Source organism: Colletotrichum orchidophilum (assembly GCF_001831195.1).
Source record: "Colletotrichum orchidophilum strain IMI 309357 chromosome Unknown Scaffold_205.1, whole genome shotgun sequence".
In the NCBI taxonomy this organism is placed as follows: domain Eukaryota; kingdom Fungi; phylum Ascomycota; class Sordariomycetes; order Glomerellales; family Glomerellaceae; genus Colletotrichum; species Colletotrichum orchidophilum.
In genome coordinates, this window is record NW_019173161.1 from 15,020 (window position 1) to 34,980 (window position 19,961).

At 53.2% G+C, this 19,961-nt stretch overlaps 4 protein-coding genes across 4 annotated transcripts; all 4 read left to right on the forward strand.

The window, feature by feature from the left end:
* Positions 1 to 1,253: 1,253 nt before the first annotated feature.
* On the forward strand, positions 1,254 to 2,384 carry CORC01_13660 (uncharacterized protein; the record flags this gene model as incomplete). Its single annotated transcript, XM_022625276.1, has 1 exon — positions 1,254 to 2,384. One exon carries the CDS (start codon positions 1,254 to 1,256, stop codon positions 2,382 to 2,384), a length of 1,131 nt encoding a protein of 376 aa, XP_022468212.1.
* Positions 2,385 to 5,018: 2,634 nt separating this feature from the next.
* On the forward strand, positions 5,019 to 7,846 carry CORC01_13661 (ubiquitin interaction domain-containing protein; the record flags this gene model as incomplete). The annotated part of the gene is made up of 10 exons (XM_022625277.1): positions 5,019 to 5,780; positions 5,847 to 5,956; positions 6,005 to 6,077; positions 6,130 to 6,299; positions 6,370 to 6,407; positions 6,485 to 6,558; positions 6,628 to 6,688; positions 6,785 to 6,969; positions 7,067 to 7,257; positions 7,414 to 7,846. Coding segments are annotated over 10 exons (2,097 nt in total), but the record flags the coding sequence as incomplete, so codon positions are not given.
* Positions 7,847 to 8,404: 558 nt separating this feature from the next.
* On the forward strand, positions 8,405 to 8,596 carry CORC01_13662 (uncharacterized protein; the record flags this gene model as incomplete). Its single annotated transcript, XM_022625278.1, has 1 exon — positions 8,405 to 8,596. One exon carries the CDS (start codon positions 8,405 to 8,407, stop codon positions 8,594 to 8,596), a length of 192 nt encoding a protein of 63 aa, XP_022468214.1.
* Positions 8,597 to 13,819: 5,223 nt separating this feature from the next.
* CORC01_13663 (uncharacterized protein) lies at positions 13,820 to 14,092 on the forward strand (the record flags this gene model as incomplete). Its single annotated transcript, XM_022625279.1, has 1 exon — positions 13,820 to 14,092. One exon carries the CDS (start codon positions 13,820 to 13,822, stop codon positions 14,090 to 14,092), a length of 273 nt encoding a protein of 90 aa, XP_022468215.1.
* Positions 14,093 to 19,961: the final 5,869 nt, after the last annotated feature.

Genomic DNA, 19,961 nt, shown 5'->3' on the forward strand with positions numbered 1-19,961 from the left:
GGCATGTTACGCGGGAACCGCACATTGTTCCTGTGAACATGAGCAGCCTGACTTGTTACGTTAGGCCTCTTAATAATGTGCCCATCAAGCAGACCGTGTGCCCCAACTACAAGTAATCTATTAAGTAGAGATAACTTGGCCGTCATCCAAGGCAACGTTTTCCCGGTTCCTATGGTCTCTGACTCTCTTGAGGAGTCGAGGGAGTGACGCAAGTCCTCCCAGAACCCAGGATCGTGACTCGTATCCGCACGTCGACGCCACTTTAGACAGTGAAGCAAGGATGGTGAGGTAATGGGTGCCGTCTGTGAGGTATTAGCTGCAGACTACGGATAGAAGAGTAAGGCTGGCAGGGCACATGAAGGGGGGTCGGCACCGAGATCCATATGTCCTTCATCGGAGGTTGCTGAGCCACTGGAAGTCTTGGAGATGCTCCGGTAAGGGGAGTGGAAATGGTACCTTACCTTGGGTAGGTAGGTTCCTTATCCGTACTTGGATAGGCACAAAGATCCTTGATGGATGGGATGGGATGGTACCTATTGGCAGTGGCATTCAGGCGACGGGATGACATGCCTGCCACTGCCCCAGCTACCGTAGGTACCCAACGCACCTTATTTGTATGGTCAGGTACCGTGCCTTCCACGAGGAGGTAAAGTGAGGTTCCTCAGCGAACAAGCCCAATCTGGGCAGGTTTGGCAAGGCACACACATCTCCACTCGGCTCAAGGTATCCTAGCACCGGGGTTACTTAAGCCCCTCTCCCCTCTTTCGCTGCATGCTGACGCTTCGCTTTTTCCCCCCGACTCTTTCCATTGTCACCTTACTCGACTCTTCAGCCCGTATCTCATTTGTACGGCAACATGAGCAGAGAATATATACGCGCTTTTCCTGCATCAGACACTGGCTTCTACAATTCGCTTTTACTTTCTCCCAACCCGCTTCCTCAAACAGATCATCCTCCTGGCGCTTGAACGTAGCACAAAACACAACATCGGAAGAAGCAAAAAACAAAAAAAAAAACAGCATCTCTAACCTTGCTACAGCTAGCGTATCGAGAGACACAGACGAACAGCCTTGTGACCGACAGCTACCTGCCCTCGCCACCGCCGTATCTTTACCTTCTCAGTCAAGGCATCCTCCATCACCGGTGAACCATTGTCTGGGACTTCTTCCCCGTTGTCGACCCTGACTACCGCTGTTCTACACCTCACCGCGCTCGCTGCGACAGGTCTTACTACGCCTCTTCTGCAACTCAGAATGCAAGAAACAACAAACCAAGCAAAGCCAACGCCCACTCGTCGACGACATGGTCGGGGCGGTGGTGGCAAGGCTGCTGGGCAGAAGATGTATGCATCCGAGACCGACGTAGCCATCGTCTCAGCCCTGGCCTACGAACAAGTCGGCAATCCTCATACCCCCCAAAAGTCATACTCCGGCTCGCCTGAGCCGCAATCCGGCAATAGCAACCAGCCTGGCTCTAAACAGCGCTCGCGCAACAAACCCCGGACTAAGAATGTCAATACCGTAGCTTCGCCCGACGTCACCCGCCAGAACCGTCGCTCGACCCCTCAGAGCATCCCGGTAAACAAGTCGGCAGCAGCTGCTTTCGCCGGCGCAACCTTCCATGCTTCTCCTGCTCCCTCGGCTTTACCCATGCCCAGCTTCTATTCGAAATCTATTCCCGAATCTCCAGGACCCAGACCGGAAGTTCAGCAGCAGCCGTCACCACCGACTACCGAACGACAACGTCCGACACCTCAGCATCCTGCGACTGCACCTAGGGCTCGCGAGTCGCCTCTGGACGCCATATTTAGGGCCGATAGAGCCGAAAAGGAGCAGGCGCGGCGATCTAGTTCTCTATACTCCTCGATTCAGACGGACGGTTCTGAGTCAACCGCTGCCCCTTCACCGGGAGAGGCCAACAACGGCCCTTTCGTTGCGAAGCCTTACCACACTCATCCTGGGCACCGCATACCCCTTCAGAGATCATCTAGCGGAATCTCAGCAGGAGAGCTTGACGGGTTTTCGGGAAAGCCCCTTGGCCCTGCCTTCTCCACCCCGTACCAAGAGCGGATTCGTGCTGCCCGCGCCGCTCCCAACCAGTCTCCAAATGGCTCAAGACCTTCGCATGTCTCACCGATCGAGGACCGCTCTGAGGCTCTAAAGAAGTATCTCTTCGGCGGCAAAGGTCTGGCATCATCTACTCAGTCACCCACTTCGGGTCCGCCGGCTCAGTATGTTCATAACGGCTTCATGAGAAACAACCCAGTACCCCAGGGCGAACAGTCTGCCGACCTTCGCGCTATGGAGGACAATCTGCGCCGCATTCTGAAACTCGAATCCCCCATGGCATCTACAAAATCTGGGGAACGCCCTCTGTACTCTTAGGCGGCCATTAGCTGTTTAATGCAAACAACAAATTCGGTGCACTTGGTAGCTCGGGCGTCACTTGGCTGGTTGACTTTGTACTGTTGATTCTCATTGGAAGACGCAAGGTTACTAGAAGTCGTCTGGCGTGGAAACAGGAGTCTGCGCGGCTTCTATTTGATATGATTGTTAATTTGTCTTGTTGGGTGTCTTGGGTTTGCGGGAAGCAGCAGGAGCTAGCAGTTGCTTTACGTGCCTACTGTACCTGGGATTCTACTTGATACCCGAAAGCGACGTTGATGTTTTCCTGTCAGTTAGGACCAATTGATATTCCGTTTCCATTTACCATATTCGATTCTATTGCTCTCGAATTGGATTGAAAACATGCCACAACATACACCTCCGCAGTGCATTTCATAGTCCAGCCTTGATTTGATGCCATTGTCTTGGGCACATCTGGACGGTCGACAACATGCTAAGAGATCAGATATCTGGGATAAAGGCCTTCTGTAGGGACATTGTATTAGCGAAGTTTCGTTCCTCGATGACAGATCGTGACTATACTGCTTACGCAGACCCTCTAGATGACTCCTGCATTTTTCTTCGTCTATGCAAGGTAAGTCTCGGGCGTTTATCATATCAGCGTCCGATGTTATGGAATATTCGACCAGAATCCATGATCCAGTGTCCCGATGTGCAGCTTCTCTTCAAGAAAATTCATGACGCGAAGGTAATGTTCTCATCGATGACCCGGATGCTACCGACCTCTGGTTCACATTCCCGTCATCTGTGATTTCCATAATTGTCCAGGACTCAATTCGCCTCCCTGCAAAAGACGATTGCCAACTATATATTCGAAGGAACGGGCCCCTCACCTCTCCCCCAGCCGCGGAGGGGCATCGAAGACGGTGATGTTGATCGTTGCTGCATCCGAGTAACATTTGACTGAAGTTGCCGGAATGCCTCCCGCTTGATGTAACGCAAGAATTCCGTTGTGAATCTTCCATTCAGGTTCAACATGGAGAGAGCTCGAAGATTGTCTCCTGGTTCCTGTCCATACGAAGTTGACGTCGTTGTCGGAAGCTGCCCTGCCCAACAGGAGCCTCTCTATTCAAGTCCCGCACTCGTTGGATGGTCATAAGGAGTGTCGATAGACCTATATGCCCTGGCTTCGCAATATACTTCTATGAAGATTTCCATTGCAGCCATGACCTCGATTCGGAGTATATCTCTTACACCCGTCCGTCTCAAGACGATTGAGGGACCTTAATCTCGGCTCTGATTGTGAGTCCTTCCTTTTGACGTTTGTTCAATAGCTCTTCGGGAGCCTGTGCTGAATTCCAATTTTTACTGTCGGTGGCCGTCTGAGCAGAAGTCTGTGAGGATCGCTACCCTATCAACTCTCGTCCACATGCATGTTGAAATCCTAGGACAATGGGTCGATGATGGCCTTATTTAGTTGGGCTCACTATCACCAGGTTTGAAGACTCTACATTGCCGCCAAACGTATCCCGGAAACATAGCTTGGACATGTCCCCAGGAGGAGAAAGAACGAGATCTAGCTATATTCTTTTCATGAGCTTCGAGGGAGACGCTCAATCTATAAATGTCCAACTAGCTATGTTCAACGAGTTTATTCCTAGTTCCAATCAGAATAAGAGACTTCAAAAATCCTGACGAAAAGGAGACATTGGTTCGAACACAAATGGGCACTTCATAATGGAATGGCTGATCTTAGGCCAGAAGATCTCACACCTCGATGTTCCGTGGTGGGAACAGCACCAAACAGGGCACAGCGGTTGCACCTTGAAGCGATCTTCACCAATATTTCACACTTACAAAGCCTTCTCACCGAATATAATCAACACAAATTTCAAGCTCAGTTGATATTCCGAGTATAGCCTGTCCTGGATCCGGTTAAAAATTCAATCTTATCGACGTGTCTGAATAGCAACACCCCACGGAGGAGAATCATTGGAGTTTGCAATCAAAACTCACACGGACACTGTAGCATTGCGATGCCCTCGGTACATTGTATTTCTCATGTCGAAAGGCGTTGTGCACTTTACAAGTGACCCAGGTAGGCAAAGGACGATGTCGATCAAATGGAACATTCTCACAAGGCTGTGAACAATGACGAACGGTCCCCGAAATTTTTTGGTTCCTACAGTCAGCCAAGTAATGCACATGTTTCATACTCTCATGAAGCATCTGAACGCATACGCAAGCTCTTGACAGTGGCTGGGTTCTACAATGGATCTAGTACGACGAATCATGCAGACGTAATTTTGTTCAAATATTAAGTCTGCATTAAATACCATGCCTTCACACTGACAACGCCAGCCTTCAGAGATTGGAATCCTAGAATAGAGCTTCGAAAAGAATTGACATCGATCTCGACTATGGACAGTAGAAGACAACTCGTCAAGATCCAGCATTAGGTGTAACATACAGGCTGGATGTCCGATATTGTTGTAACCCTAGTAATGCAAGTAGTCAATAGAGGCAGCTATTTTGAATAAGGGGGGATATGCAGATATAAAGACGCAGATCGAGAGGAATGACAGTACACGAAAGCACGTGACTTCGCGAGCTGACATACAAAAAATGGGTCTCGATTACACGTCGGCTACCTAATATAATTGACGTCGCCAGACGTTCACCATCATCATCACAAGGTGTTCCTATCCCGAAGTTTTCTTGCTTCCAATTTCTGTTGAGCATTTAGAACCTGGAGAGTCGACACAAATTGTCGAACATTGCTGCCGTTATTTCAAGCCAACACCTGCAACGAAAGGCAACGTCTCGCGAGTGAACATGAGCTCACACAATAATCAGGCGCGATCTCAGTCGCCAAGCGCAGACGAAGATCCTGATCTCGCGTTGGCCATCGCACTTTCTCTACAGCAAGAACAATTCGAGAACGGTGCTAAAGCCAGGGCTGTATCATCTGGAACGGAGCCACCGACTTCTTCGGCCAACACTACCGGCCCTATGGGGTTGTTGGCTCTCGACCGGAAGAGGATGGAAGAGGAACGTATAGCAAGACTCAAGAAACGTTCGGCGATGGAGGCTGGTTTTGATAATCAGTCACAGAAAAAGCTGCAACGCTCTGAAGCATTGGAGGGCCACGAGATTATTGACTCCGGCCCCGTAAATCCCAAGGCAACAACAGCAACATCACCCGAGAATGTTTTGGAATTGCCATTTCCGAAAGGAGCATTCAAGCGCACTTGGTCTCACGGCTGTCCTAGGGGCGGGGGAGATGATATCAAGATTGAGGAAGTCCTTCAAAAGGACAAGCTCCAGCTGGCCGTGCTCTCATCCTTCCAGTGGGACGAGGAATGGCTTCTCTCGAAAGTCAACGCCCTGGAGACTAAGATGCTTCTCATCGCCTATGCAGCCAACGACGCCGAGGTATGTTTGAAGGACGCTACTTTACATTGCTGTGCCGAGTGTTGACTTTGCGGTTCATCGCTACAGAAAGCCGCCATCCGCGCCAACGTTCCGGCCGGCGGCCTCATCAAATTTTGCTTTCCGCCAATGCATGGCGGATACATGCATTCCAAGTTGCAGATCTTGAAGTATGAATGGTGAGTCTCCATTGTTTAAGCTATTGATAGCCACTTGCTGATTTGCAGTTATCTCCGCATTGTAATTCCTTCCGGCAATCTGGTTCCATACGATTGGGGAGAGACGGGCGGTTTGGAAAACGTTTGAGCTCTCAACTTTAGCTCCTCTCGGTGGTCTGGCTGACTTCTCCGAGATTGTTTTTCTGATCGACCTGCCTCGACTCGACGGACCACCGACCGAGACATCATTTGGCACCGAGCTCCGGCGCTTCCTGAGGGCGCTTGGCCTCGACGAGAAGTTGGTCAAGAGTCTCGATAGCTACGACTTCTCAGAGACAAGCCGTTATAGTTTCATTCACTCTATGTCAGTCACAACAGGGCAATCCGACGTAAGATGGCACCCTGACAAACTGATGGCTGACATCGACACACAGCGCGGGCAGCCATACAAAGGATGCTTGGCAACACACAGGTCAGTTTACCCGTTCCGTTTGGGACGCGATGACTTCATGTCCGTGGCGAGTCAACTTTTTGCTAACCTAGACTCAGGCTACTGCGGCTTAGGGACCAGTGTTCGAAGCTTGGGGTTGGCAACCGATAATGCGGTTGACGTTGACTATGTGGTACACAAACTACCCAGCTCTTGGCGAGCCGCGTGACGAGGGGTGTTGCTTACCAATTGGTCATTCCAGACATCTTCACTGGGATCGCTAAACCATGGATTCTTAACGACGATTTACTATGCCTGTCAAGGTACGTGTGGTTGCAATCAAGCCTGCTGAGGTTTGACAGGGTGGAAAGATCAGCATGCTAACAGTAACGCCCCGTCGTTGGCGCTGCTCCCTGCAGGCGATTCAGGCATGAAAGAATACGAAGCGAGGCAGTCCAAAACGACTAAGAACAAGGCTGCAAAAACAGGCTTGGCTGGTTCCAGACCGGCCGACATTGACAAGGAGCCGCTCCAATTACAGCATCATTTCCGCATCTACTTCCCTACCGAAAAGACCGTTTCTAGTAGCTGGGGCGGTAGATCTGTAAGTCGTGTGCCGGCCGGGATCGCCGCGTTACCGGTCGATCCTGCTGCCCAAGTCCCCATGTATTTTCCCCGTATGCTCATTTTACGTGATTTAGTCTGCCGGCACCATTTGCGTGCAAGAGAAATGGTGGAATTCTTCAACGTTTCCGCGAGAATTACTGCGAGATTGCCAGGGCGCCCGAAATGGCCTGTTGCTACATAGCAAAGCCATTTACGTCCGTGAGCGGGCGCACGACGGCGTAGTCTGGGCATACGTGGGGAGTGCAAACTTGTCGGAGAGCGCGTGGTAAGTTGAACAGGAAACCTCGCGATTGGCCTGCACGCTACCCTTAGCGGTCTCGGTGAGGGACAACAGCACAGAAGGGGTAAAGTCTGCTACCTGAGGGCAGCGATAAGAAACGACGTGGGTCGATCATAAGGCTGACCTAGACTGAACGTTTAGGGGCCGATTAGTGAAGGACCGGGAGTCGGGAACGGCCAAGCTCACTTGTCGCAACTGGGAATGCGGCGTGTTAGTCGCGGTTAAGGCCAAGGACAGCTCGGCAAATACTGCAGACCTTGGGACACGGCGGGGAGTCGACCAATTCGCACAGGCACAATCGCGTCCGCGGGCGAAGGCGCGGACTTCGACGCTGGAGGGGCATGCCGTGAGCGAAGAGGAGACATCGAAGGGCAAGGAGGGAACGGCGGCGGCAGCGGCAGGGACTGGGAGCATGGGGAAGCGGCGGCATCAGCAGCTCGAACAGGACGAATCAGTGGGCCTCGATGGAGTGTTTGGAGCGATGATGCCCATTCCAATGAGGGTGCCGGCGAGGCGCTACACGTCAGATGAATCGGCGGCCAGCCGGCCATGGTTTTTTATGAAGGCCGAATGAGCACTGGGCAGGCAGGGGTGGGGGTGCGATTCAGCTGAGACGCCGTTCTGAAGGATGGTCAGTGGTCACTGGCAGCTAGGAAGAGCAGCACCACTCAGTATGCAGCATGGAGAGTGAGAGACATAGAGAGAAAGAGAAAAGGAGAGACAGAGAGAGAAACCATGGAGCTAAGCATGTGCAGACTGCAGAGCACGGACGTGGATCTTCAGTGATGGCATGGCGTCGTCTCAACCTGGAGCAAGCCCCGGGTCGGCCGGGCTAATTAGCCCTCCGATGGCGGTACTAATCCTGCCGTACCCAGCCAGATTCTTTCGACTAGCGTTCCGCAGCTTGTGCAGTGGACTAGTCTACTCTCGGGTACTAGTAGTGAATGGATATTCAAGTACTGAGCACTTTCGCTCCCATGCAAGCCTGTGGTGGCAGGGGGGTTATGGCCAAGAGGGTGTGGAAGTGTATTCGTACATTCGTTCTTCCTGGCACACACTGGCGGCCGTTGGCGGGTTGGAAGTCGTGGACGAGGAAGACGAGACACTACGAATACCCAGTGTCCATGTGTGGATGGAATCCGAATGTAGCGATGGGAGTGCTGCACGATGCGCAGTTGACGGACTGCTAGACGCACATTGGAGTATTCCACGATACCGAAAGACAGGATGGCCCACATGCCGGACAAACCCGGTGGGCTGGTTATGGAGAGCGAAACCATGTCGATGTTGCAGTTGTTCAATAAAATTAAATACAAATCGGTGACGGAGAGGGGATGGGGTCCTCGTTGTCAGTCAGGGGTCGGGTCCATGGAAGCAATAACCAGTCGATGCGTGTAAGGGGCGGGATCGATGGGAAAGTGGCCGGTTGATCAGGGGTGAGTCTATCAGAGGCAACGGTGAGGTGTGTTGCAAACATGCGTACAATTACGGGTTACTGATGTAGCAAGGTAACGTTCGTCGGCGATTGGGTGACGATTGGCCGTGATGGCAAATATAACATGGTCAGAAATCATGTGCGGACGGCAGGAAATCGAGAGAAAGTAGCTCTCTCAACGGCCGGCGGTGTTTAAGGGTTCATAGTGCGTGAAGTGGACGGTGGGTGAATGAGGGATGGAGTTGAATTTACCGCCCGTACCAGCAGCCTCACCGAGCTTTAGTCGATACGGCAATTGTCAAATAGCACGGAGATTTATTCAAAGTGTAGCTTATGATTGGCGATTTCTTTCATCTCATTGTCGTGTCCATGATTCGTGTTTTCTAAATTTGTTTCTCAACCATTCATTTGTATCCAGGACAGGCGTTCAGAGAACCGGCGTCTTGGCAACGAGTCTTGCGTGCTGTGATTATCTGCTGGATTTGCACGTCGAGGTAAAGAAGAAGGCGAAATTAGTGTTGGAGTTGATCAAAATTGCTGCCAAGACTCTAGTTCGGTCATGGCATACGGTTGGTATTGCCAGCGGGTACAGCAAGATGAAGTCTCAACGTTATCCTCCATATGGATGAGACATAGCGACGCTTCCAAGTCCAAGTCCTACATCAATAAGTGCTGGTCCTATTGAGTGAATGTGAGGGAGCGTTGGATGCGGTGTAGTGCGGATATACTACGAAGTATAAGCCCGCTTTGAAAGCTTGGCACAGTCGGGGTCTTTGTCAAGTTGCGCCGCTAATGCAAACTCCAACTTGAAAAATCGCAATTCTAGTGCTGAATACTAAGCACGTTTAATTATTTAATTTTGATATAAATACTAAAGAGTTGGCGCTTTCCTTTATTTATATTTTATTAAGAAGACTAGTTTACTTATTATTTATATAATTATTATGAAATTAATAAAATTATATAATAAATATAATTAGAAATTTAAAATTTAAAATTTTTTATTTTTTTATATACTAATATATATAAATAATTTACGTTTTTATAAATATTTTTAAAATAAATAGAAAAATATATATATTAAAAAAATTCTTGTTTTTATTTTTATTTTTAAAGAATAAGCGAGATGAAATGAAAAAGAGAAATATTATATATTTTAACTTAAAAATTTTTATACCCGGTCTTGATTTGCCGGTGGTGTACCACTGGCCGTGAAATGTTGCAACACGAATGGCCGAGCTCAAGCGTCAAAGGTTGATGTATTGCGACCTGGACAATCGGTAAAGTGCCCTCGTCGCGCTCTGTAGATACTTAACAGGTGTTTTTGCTTTGGCCTGCAACCACAGTCGAGGGTTCCAGTTGACAGTGACATGGCCACATTGACAGACGATGGCCTAAGTTCTGTCCGCCTTCTTCCTCGCCCTGCTCCCACTGTCTGCATGTTGTCCAAAAATCTCGTGAGCTATCTGTACATTTACACTACCATTGTATGTGGAATGTGTCATTGTGAGGCATCAGATCATTGCCATCTTTGGACTCGCTTTCTTTTCTTAGCTTGGGGCTACAGTATGGAGTCCCCGTCCAAACGTTTTGGCGGATATTTCTGCTCGGGGAGATGGTGGAGCAGAGATCAACTTTTCTGCTGGAACCACAACACGGGCTTGATTGGCCCAAAGATGGGATAACTCGGTTGGGTACGAAGGGCAGATCCCGAGAGAGAGATGGTGGGCAGAGTTGGGTTGAGTTGCTCCCAGGAACCACAGCCTCTCACCACGAAGAGGAGGGGGAGGGATATGCAGCTTCAAGCAGATGAACGGCCGAGATGGAGGAGAAGGGTCCGGCGCCGGGATGCAAACCTGTCAGGGCCGCACGCACCGGCACTATTCGCCCCCCTTGCTGGTGGCCATTACCATTTGGTATGGTTCTGGCCTGTCTGATGTGTCGGAAGAACCATCCCTTTTAGTTTCCTTAGCTGCCAATGCTATTCGGCGCGCGGTTAGGTATGCTAAGACGTGCCATCTAGTTGCAGTGGGACACTGTACATACGTGATGGAGTCGCATCAGTGGAACCACCTCACGCTACCCGACTGCTCGCTAGTCGAACAAGCGCTTCCTGAAAGTGGTATAATGCGATATGGCGCCGCTACCTGACCCACTCATACCGGATGGGCCGAGTTCTCTCTGGGGGCCCCGGAGACCTTTGCCTGTCTGTCCGGACAGATGTTACGTGAACCAACGAGATTGAGCAAAAGGACAATGTGCGGAACACGGACAGTGTAGTCTGGCGGATGGTCAGACTATTAGTAAGAGGGAAGCACGAACAATGGGAGGTACCTACAGGCTACCAGCGTCAGAAACAGGAGCCAAAAGGAAGAGGCGATATGGCAGAGAAGAGATCAAAACTACCATGGTAGTGTAGTTCATCTGACAGGGTCTAGGGCGCCGGGGACCAAACGTTTCAACTCTGCTGCTGGAAGAGACAGAATGGCGCTATACCGCAAAGGCGGAGGGAAACTAAGTACGGAGGAGCATGCGGGCAAATTGGAATAGAAGCAAAAAATAGGCATTTTAGTCTATTTTACCGCGGGTGGGAGAGCATGGTACTTTTCTGATCTGATCTACGGATCCCTTGGACACTGGAGCAGGGCAGGCCTCAATTCTGCACTCCTATGTAGTGTACGTACGGATAGACAGAGGGGCGGAGACGGGCACTTTTGTCAGTGATCTAATTACCTGCACCCCGCCAACTACTACACGGCAATTTCTGTGCTACAGCGGCCCCGGCAGGGACCATGGGGAAACATATCACTCAACGGGCGTACAAGGACAGGGGTGGTAGGGTGGGTACGTGAAGTGTGTACAGTATGGAGGGCACAAAGTACTTCGTACATGGTTGACCTTGGCCCAGGTCTCGGTAGCTGCTTCGCCGCCATGCTGTTAAGCTTCCAGTCTTCCCGCTTTGCGCAGCCAAACCGTGCGCCACTTCCGAATCTTCTACTATGGAATGTAGGGGGCCCAGAGAGCTGCACCGGGATTGACGTTGGTCCTTCCCAGCCTGCGGCGGCGGCTTCGGGCCCAGAGGAATGGTTGAGGTCTGAACCAGGGCCGGGGGGGGGGGGGGGGCCCGGGGGGGGGGTTGGGGGGGGGGGGCCGGCGGGGGGGGGGGGGGGGGGGGGGGGGGGGGGGGGGGGGGGGGGGGGGGGGGGGGGGGGGGGGGGGGGGGGGGGGACCAGCGGGGGCATTGCAGGGGAGGGGTCTCTCGTCGAGAGCGAGGTCGGAATTTTGGGACTTCTTCTTTGTCCGTCATAGTCTGCTTTGTACATATTGTCCGGACGGATGGCTGGGTATGTTGATGACTGATCAACAAAGTATGCATACGGCAAAGTAGATCGAGAGGGCATCTGCATTCGCCTAATCTTGCTAGCTGGGATTCTCGAGTCTGAGCCTGCTGCAAACCCTTGGCCAGGCATTGCTAGGGGCCAAGATCAATTAACTTCGCCTAATATTGCCCTGTCTTGCTCTGCAGGCGTCCAAGACTCGCGCTTCTCCGTTGCATCTAGTTCCGGCCTAGCCTGCGTTGTGCGAGAGAAAACAGGGCAAGGCGAGGCGCCAAAGAGCCAAGCCTCAACTTCTCAAGGGCTAAAATGGAACTGGAGCCATCTTGGCGAAAGAAAATACATTTAATGTGGCGTAGGTCATGTACCTGCCCCAACGTCACGCTGGCGGGAAAGGTCTCGAAGCTCACACAGACACTGCCGCAGACTAGGCAAAATGGACCAAGACGGGGAGTTAGGGCGGTAACGGGGAATTAAGATGCCGACGGGGAGAGAGCAGCAGCAAGGCTATTGGCCCATGGGCCTGAGCCATTCCGATGACGATGGACAGTCGAAACGGTGGCTTGTTCGCGCCCATGGCTAGCAGCCGCATAAGCATTGTCGTACCATTTCCACAGGCCTAGCGGCTTCTGGGGCGCTCGCAACTGCAAAAAAAAAGGCGCGCCAAGATATATCTTGGCATGAAGACTTTTCGTAGCACGCGTATGCATACCAGATGATCAGTTGGAGAGAGAGAAAGAGAGAGAGAGAGAGAGAGAAAGGGGGGGGGGGGGGGGGGGGTGTGGAGGGTGGGCGGACGTAGGGAACAGGGTGGGGCGGGGCGGGGCGGGGGGGGGGAGGGGGGGGAGGGGGGGGGGGGAGGGGGGGTGGGGGGGAGGGGGGGGGAGGTGGGGGGGGGCGGGGGGGGGGGGGCGGGGGGGGCTGTTTTGGGTGCTGAAAAGCGGGAATTGGCAAGTTGGCAGAGGGAGGCTTGGATCCTTGGCGAAAACTTGCTCAATCTCATGCGCCTCGCCATCGCGAGGCTCCATTTTCGTACGATCTTCTATCTTGCTCCGCCACGCCCGAGCAAATACATCTCGCATCACACGGCATCACGTAGGATCACCTTGATGATGAGTCAAGACAAAAAATTGATAGACCATGGTTCGGAACGAAAGGGGGGATGACTCGGCTCGGGAGGGGGGGTTACTAAGGCCGGGGAGGGGGGTAACAGAAGGTGGTTCTTGGTGTTGGACATTCGGCGCCCGGCGGCTGTACCGGCACCCGGCATCCGGCATTCGGCAGCAGGGCGGGCAGACGCAATAGTCCGTCCGGAGGGTGGAGGCGGAGGCAGAGATGGGCAAGGAACGTGGGAAGACCAGCAAACGAGACACTCGACCTGACATTGTCACAATACCAAAAGGCGGGGCGGGGTTTGATGATGACGAGAAGCAATACTAGAAGGGGAAGGGAAGGGGGGAGGTTGTGTCGTGACTAGCCCAGTCCGCGCCAAGCTGTTTGATGTCAAGGTTGGTGAAGGATGCCAAAGTCTCGACTCGACGAGCACCCGCCAGAGGGTCAGAGTAGACATCGCCAGGCCGCGGACGATGTGCGACGAGGGTTAAACACCTTTTTGCTCCTTTGCGCTAGTCTGGACTGCTCCTCTCTGTCTAGACTTGTTCCACGATTCCATGGTGTTGTCGAGTAACGGTCCCTTGGTTCTGCGGGTGACAAATTTGACAAGACCCCTCCCCCATGTCCCACGCCAAGGTAATCGCGGCACGGCGGCAAGTTTAAGATGGCTTGGATCTTGTCCGCACCCGTTGCTGCCGCCCGCCGCCCGCCGCCGTCGGTTTGCGGTGAAGACTATGGACAGGGCCTATACCAAGGTTGTTACACGGCGCGGCGGCCGCGGCCAGAGCGGCTGCTGCTTGATCGCCTGGCTGCTGGCAACGTTGCGGGCGGTAGCTGGGATCAAGGTATCAACAAAGTCGTGGTGCGAAATGGCGGACCAGCCTGTCTACGGCAGTGCGGGGAGCCCTTTGGACCCAGGTCATTTAACCGTGGCTAACATGATGAGAAACGGGGGTATCCCCATCTCTGGGACAGTCGATGCCCTCTTGTTTGAATAAGTGTCAAGAGCCTTGCCCCGGTCACTCTGGCCCCCCCTGGCTCATCTGACATGACCTTGTCGTGGGCTCGGCTGAGCTCGGATGCCCTCGCGAGACTGATATAGCACAGAGCGGGAGAGAAGAGGGGCCACGATGCGAATCGGAGACAGGGAGCGTGAAAGAGAAACCGAGATGGATCGCGGCGGGCAGGGAATTCGGAGAAGAACGCGCACGACTGGGGTGAAAAGAGGAAAGGCCAGCAGGGAAGTCAGACGGAGAGACGCAGGGCAGATAGACAGACAGTCACACCGATAGTCAGATAGACCGCCCGTGATGGTCACGATGAGGCAAGCCGCGTGAGGTGCAATGGCACGAGGTTCATCAGAACCGCCAACATGGAAATGGCTGAAGCCGGCCGGTCATCGTCGTAGGTCGTGTGCTGCATGGCGACGCTCCGGTCACAGGTTCGTATTCCCCTCTATGGTCCGGGCGTTTGACGGTGGACCGTGACAGCCCCTCGGGACACGCTTACACCATGGTCGGGCCCAGACAGAGCCTCTCTTCTGACGATGGAGACAGAGAAACTGATGACATAATACCCTCACCTACACTATTATGCGGAAAGTGAAGCGGGGCGGTCATTGGCTCATTCGGGATCCTAGGTATGATGCCGGGCCATTGTGGGTAGGACAAGGGGCTAGAAGCTGAGCCATCATAGTACATTCGGACACTTGCATTCACCTCTTTGGGATAGCTGGACTTGGGTAAGACAAGACATACATTGTAGCGAGAGGAAGACACAAGGTGCCTTGTTACCACTACTCAATGGGAACCCAATGGGATCATGGCTCTGCGCCGAATTTGGCTGAAACCATCTCTCTCTGGCTGCTACACAGTTCCAGAGCTCTAGCCTGCCACATCTAACCCCCCGTCATCCCTCTTAGCTGTAGGTATCCGTACCGTGCTCGAGCTGCAGCTCAACGTGGCACAGCATCCAAGACTCCTCCCGAGTTCAAGACTAGGTGAGGCACTGGAAGGCTTAACATGACAACAATGCATTGGGTCTAGATGGAGTGATTGGCCGCTCCTACGCCATCGTCATGTTAGTGCACAGCGAACTGCAAAACCACGACACGTCAAACATCCCTTATGCAGGTCCAAGGTCTGCAACCGCACTGGCATTTCGGCCGGTTCGGTTATGGCAGTTATTCAGTTTTTGGTCGGTTTTGTTTTAGCTCAGGTATTCGACGTTTCCCGGGTCACTGGCAACAGATCTGCGGCCTTGGACATGTGCACTATATTCTTCGAGGCTTGGACCTGAGCCATGATATTTCCAACATCTCCAAGAGTTCCGAATCGGAGAAAGCTTGGTCCATCTGGGTCTAGCTCCATCTGGACGTGACTTGCAAAGTGTTGGAGCTGCTGCGCTACCTTGGCGTACCAGGATAGGGCCGCCATGAGAGGAGGGGCCAAGGACAGGCGTTGGGATGGGAGTCATGGTATCCGTATGCATCGTATGGTGTACAAAGTATTCGTAGGAGATGGAAATCTTGGGCGTTGCGTACGTGCCTCCGCGAGTCGTGATCAGGTTGGCTGGGTGCCCTGCCGGGCGGGACTCATCGGAAACGTCGACATACCCATCATTGCGACAGGACCACCAGGCCAAGCGTTCTCGGGGAACGAATGCGACACAAAGAGACAAGGCGCCATGAGCGGGGTCGGGGACGTGAGGCCTTCGACGAGGCTACAAGACGCTGTCGGCGGGGAGCTTGCTAACGGGGAGCGGGGAGCTCAGCGGGCGGGCGGGCGCATGAGAGACGGCCAAGAAGAATGTGAGGCCGGTGAAGTGGGCGTGGGTGGCCCAGTGGGATGGGATGAGAGGGGAGCATGGGGTGTCTTCGCTCTCATGCTTTTTCCGTCCGTCTCTTGTTGATCACTTGTGGGTTCCAGTCCTCGACCCTCGATCCTCGACCCTCGACCCTCGGCCCCCTCATCGTTCAGAACCCCTGGTCTCTTGCGAGAAAGAGGGGGAAATTGGAACGCGTGAAAAAGACCATGGCAAGAAAGGCGCCATGACATGTTGATGTCGATATCGGATGCGAGGGTTGAGCATTCGTCTGACTGAGGCGTTTGACTGAATCAGTCTAGGGTCGAACAAACGGCTGCTCGGACACGACAAAGCATTATCGCCGAACCGCTGTTGTTGCGATCGCTTCGCGGAGGCCCGCGGAGTGCGGAAACACCGTGTCCGCCTGAGGCCTTATTGCCTCTCTCGTCTTTTCAACCACATCCGTGCACCGGATGCTGCTAGAATTCGCTTTGTTGTCCCATCTGTTCAAAAGGGCCTCACCACGTGAGGCGGACCAAGGACAGACGACAAGGCGAGCGGTCAAGCAACTACAACCGTGCTCGGGCCCTTTTCAGGCTCATCAGGCTATCACACCACTAGACGGAAGACTGTGGACAATAATAACGATACAGAATGAGGCCACTCGTACACAAGGCGGGCAGGCAAACCACACCCCAGACACCAGTCAACCTCAGTGTGATAATGCGTCACGTCCGCTCAAGGATACTAATGTGGTAATCCAAGGGTAAAGATCGAAAGCAAAGTGAAGGGGAAATGACTTGTCCAAGGATCAAGAATAAGACTCGTGGGGCGTGGGGTGCGGAGATTCCGCCGCAGACACAATTGCCAACTGGCAAGTCAGTCGATTGTCGGGCAAGAATAAGATTGTTTTTAAACTGTGATTAAGCAGAAGCTCTGAATATCTATCCGTACTTCTTCTTCATCATCTGTTCGGGGCTGAGCCAAGAACCCCAGCCTCGTTCACCTGGCGGCGGCTGCGAACGCTGCCTGCCTGACCCTTGAGTGAGATTGGAATGACCAAATTGAGGTAGTATAGTCGCAACTGAGGTCGCTGCTTAGCCTCCAGTACTCTTGATCGTGGTAGGGGTTTGAATTGGAGAGTGGAGTAGGCGCCGTTTGGGGTCTGGAGATGAAAAGCAACCCTGGAGACTGGGGTGGAGCTCAAGCTCCAACAGCTGGTGCCGTCATTAGTGACAGGAATGAACTTGGAGGACATAGTGCCGGTTCGGCATTCTAGGCACACCTCCGGTAGGTCGGGAACCGAGGCGATTGGCGGCCTTGTTTGGCCTCTCCGTCGCTTGTGTGAGTGATTGGTCGGCTCAAGTCAGAATTATGTCGCCGACGGCCGATGGCCGGTGGTGGTCCAATTTTTGCATATCATGAACGGCCGAGAAGCAACATTGTGTCGCGGACATCGGGCTTTGAATAATGAATGAGTCCGTGTGAGTAACCGTGAAGGCCGTCGGTGAGGTCAGACATGGTAGGTTAGGTTGGTCTTGTCTCGGGCTCCTTCTCAGGCTTGCAGTCGCTGCCCCCCCTTGGCGACTATGAGGGACTTAGGGAGTGAGTGCTTCTAGTACCAGCATCGGCTTCAGGGAGAGATATACCTAATCGGCCGAATTACGAAGGTCTTGGGGTGAAAGTGATCGGGCTAATTAGCTGGGCTAGCGCCTTCTACTCCCGTTCCCGCTCTCACCCTGACAGTGTGGGAAGGACGTACGGATACATTGAATTCTAAATTTGCCCCTTTTCACGTGGAGTTGTGTTGGGACAGATCGGTGGGAGACACAACCTGGGAACATGGCAGAATCGTATCCACCGACAAGGACTAGTGCTGTTTGTCCATGTTGAAGAAGCCAGTCGCTGGTTGGGACTCACGGTGTCAGGGCTGAGGGCTCAGCGTCTGGCTCCGGCTCCGGCTCCAGCTCCACCTTCCGGCAGGTGGTGTACATAGTAAGCTGGCTAAGTCAAGGATGCAGCGTGAAGAAACGCGTCGATTTCGGGGTGCCAATACGGAAGCGTTCATCGTGCCTCACGGGAGATTTCTCAGAGCTCTGAGTTTTGAGCTTTGGGATAGCATGAGCTTGTGTGCTTGTTCCCCTCGGTACACTTCTTGTGGCTGCTTCTGATGTGGGATGAGATGAGATGCGAGAGGTGGCCAGGGATTGGGCGGGTGGGTTGCGAGATGAATGGATACTGCTGGTAACGACGTGGTAAGGAACACCATTCCAATTGCAACCCCAGTGTTCCCCGTCCAGACGCAGAAACAAGTGTTGGATGTGTCGTCGGGGCCGGCTCCGGGCCCCGCACAGCCGAGTTGCGAGATTGGTGGCCGATGTACTATGTAGGCATGCTCTCTAGGATAATTGCTGTGAGACGAGGCCCATGATGCAGAGAAAAGAGGGGAAGGATGGTTTGCTATTGGTGCCAAGTTTCAGATCCAAGCACACGTCGGGTCCAAACAGAGCGCTCGCCTGTCAAGAACGAGCACGGCTATCTGTGGGCGTAGAGAAGAAGCAAGATGGTGCAGGACTGCAAGTGTAGTTGAATTGCAGCGGGATGCGGACCAAGATGCAACGATGATGCCCCGGCCTCCGAGCTTCTGCCCGGTTCCAGCAAGCCTCGAACCAGACGAGACCTCGGGCTGTACAACGTTCCTTCCTTACCTTGCCTATCATGCCGTACGAATAAGGGCAGGTCGACCACTTTGTAAGTTGTGTATCTTTCTTGCCTGAGGATAAGCATCCAATCGGCTAGGCCACTATTGAGTAGTGACTCTAGCGACTGAGGCCGAACGCTTGCTGTGTGGTGCTTCTAGGCATAAATCAGAGCACCAAGGCACCAAGGCATCAAGAAGCCAAGAACGCTATACGCCCTCCGTCCCGAGATCCTCGACCTTCTAGGGTGCTAGGCAGCGGCATCTGAAAATTAAGTCCAGCGCCGTTTTCTTGCCGACAAACGCCGATTGACCAGCACGGCCCTCTACTACGTACAGAAGTTGCCAGGCCGGAGCCTGGGAATGAGCCATTTGCCTTTGACGCCAGGCATCTGGAACGACCCAGCGAATACCTGGATGCCCAAAGTAATCCGCCCCAGAACTCTGGATGAAGAGCCTGCCGTTGCGTAAAGGGAGCTGCCCAAATGTACGGGTGAACCTTGAAACGCGTCGCCTCGGGATGCTGTCAATCTGCCCACACAGGTCGGGGTCGAGGTGCCTTGGCATGGATATGGCATAGGCATCGTCGCTCAATCACACCCCCTACCTTTGCGGCAAGCCGGACGGAGTTCGTTTTCGCTTCGATCCGTCCATACTTACGACAGCCACTCGTACTGTACAGTCACCTCTGTACAGCTATTCACCTGTGTCCTTGTGCGGGCACCGAGTGATGTACCACCATAGTCGGGCACGCTGTACGCATACACCATACCACGCCCGTGCACACTGGCGGAAATCTGATCGGGCTTGATCATCTCGCAGTGCGGCAACTCGTACGCGCACTCCCACCACCATCATGCATACAAAGCGCAGGCAGGCACACGCTTCCACACCATTACCACATGCACTTCTGTTTCCTTGGCGCGTTGGCTTCGACCTTCCCTTCCTCAAATCCACGCGGGCGTAGTCTACCACTCTAGGTGCCCAATAATGGTCTACTTACCAGGTGCCAGGGTACACCTCACTTGCCATGCTGCCGACGTTAGCTCAAACTGGCATCCCTAGCGGCAACAGCAAGCATGTCTTGATGGAATCAAACGGATATTGCCGTTCTCCACGATCCCCTTCCTGGCCTGTGGCGCGAAACCAGCTCCCCTGCTTGATTCCAAGATAATCACAACATCGTCCTGAATCCTGGACACTCTGTGTCCGGGGTCCCGCGGCCACAAGCTGCGGCGGAAGACCTTTGCCATGAAATCTTGGCAGCGATTCGACGACGCTAGCGTGCGAGTGTGACAGCCAC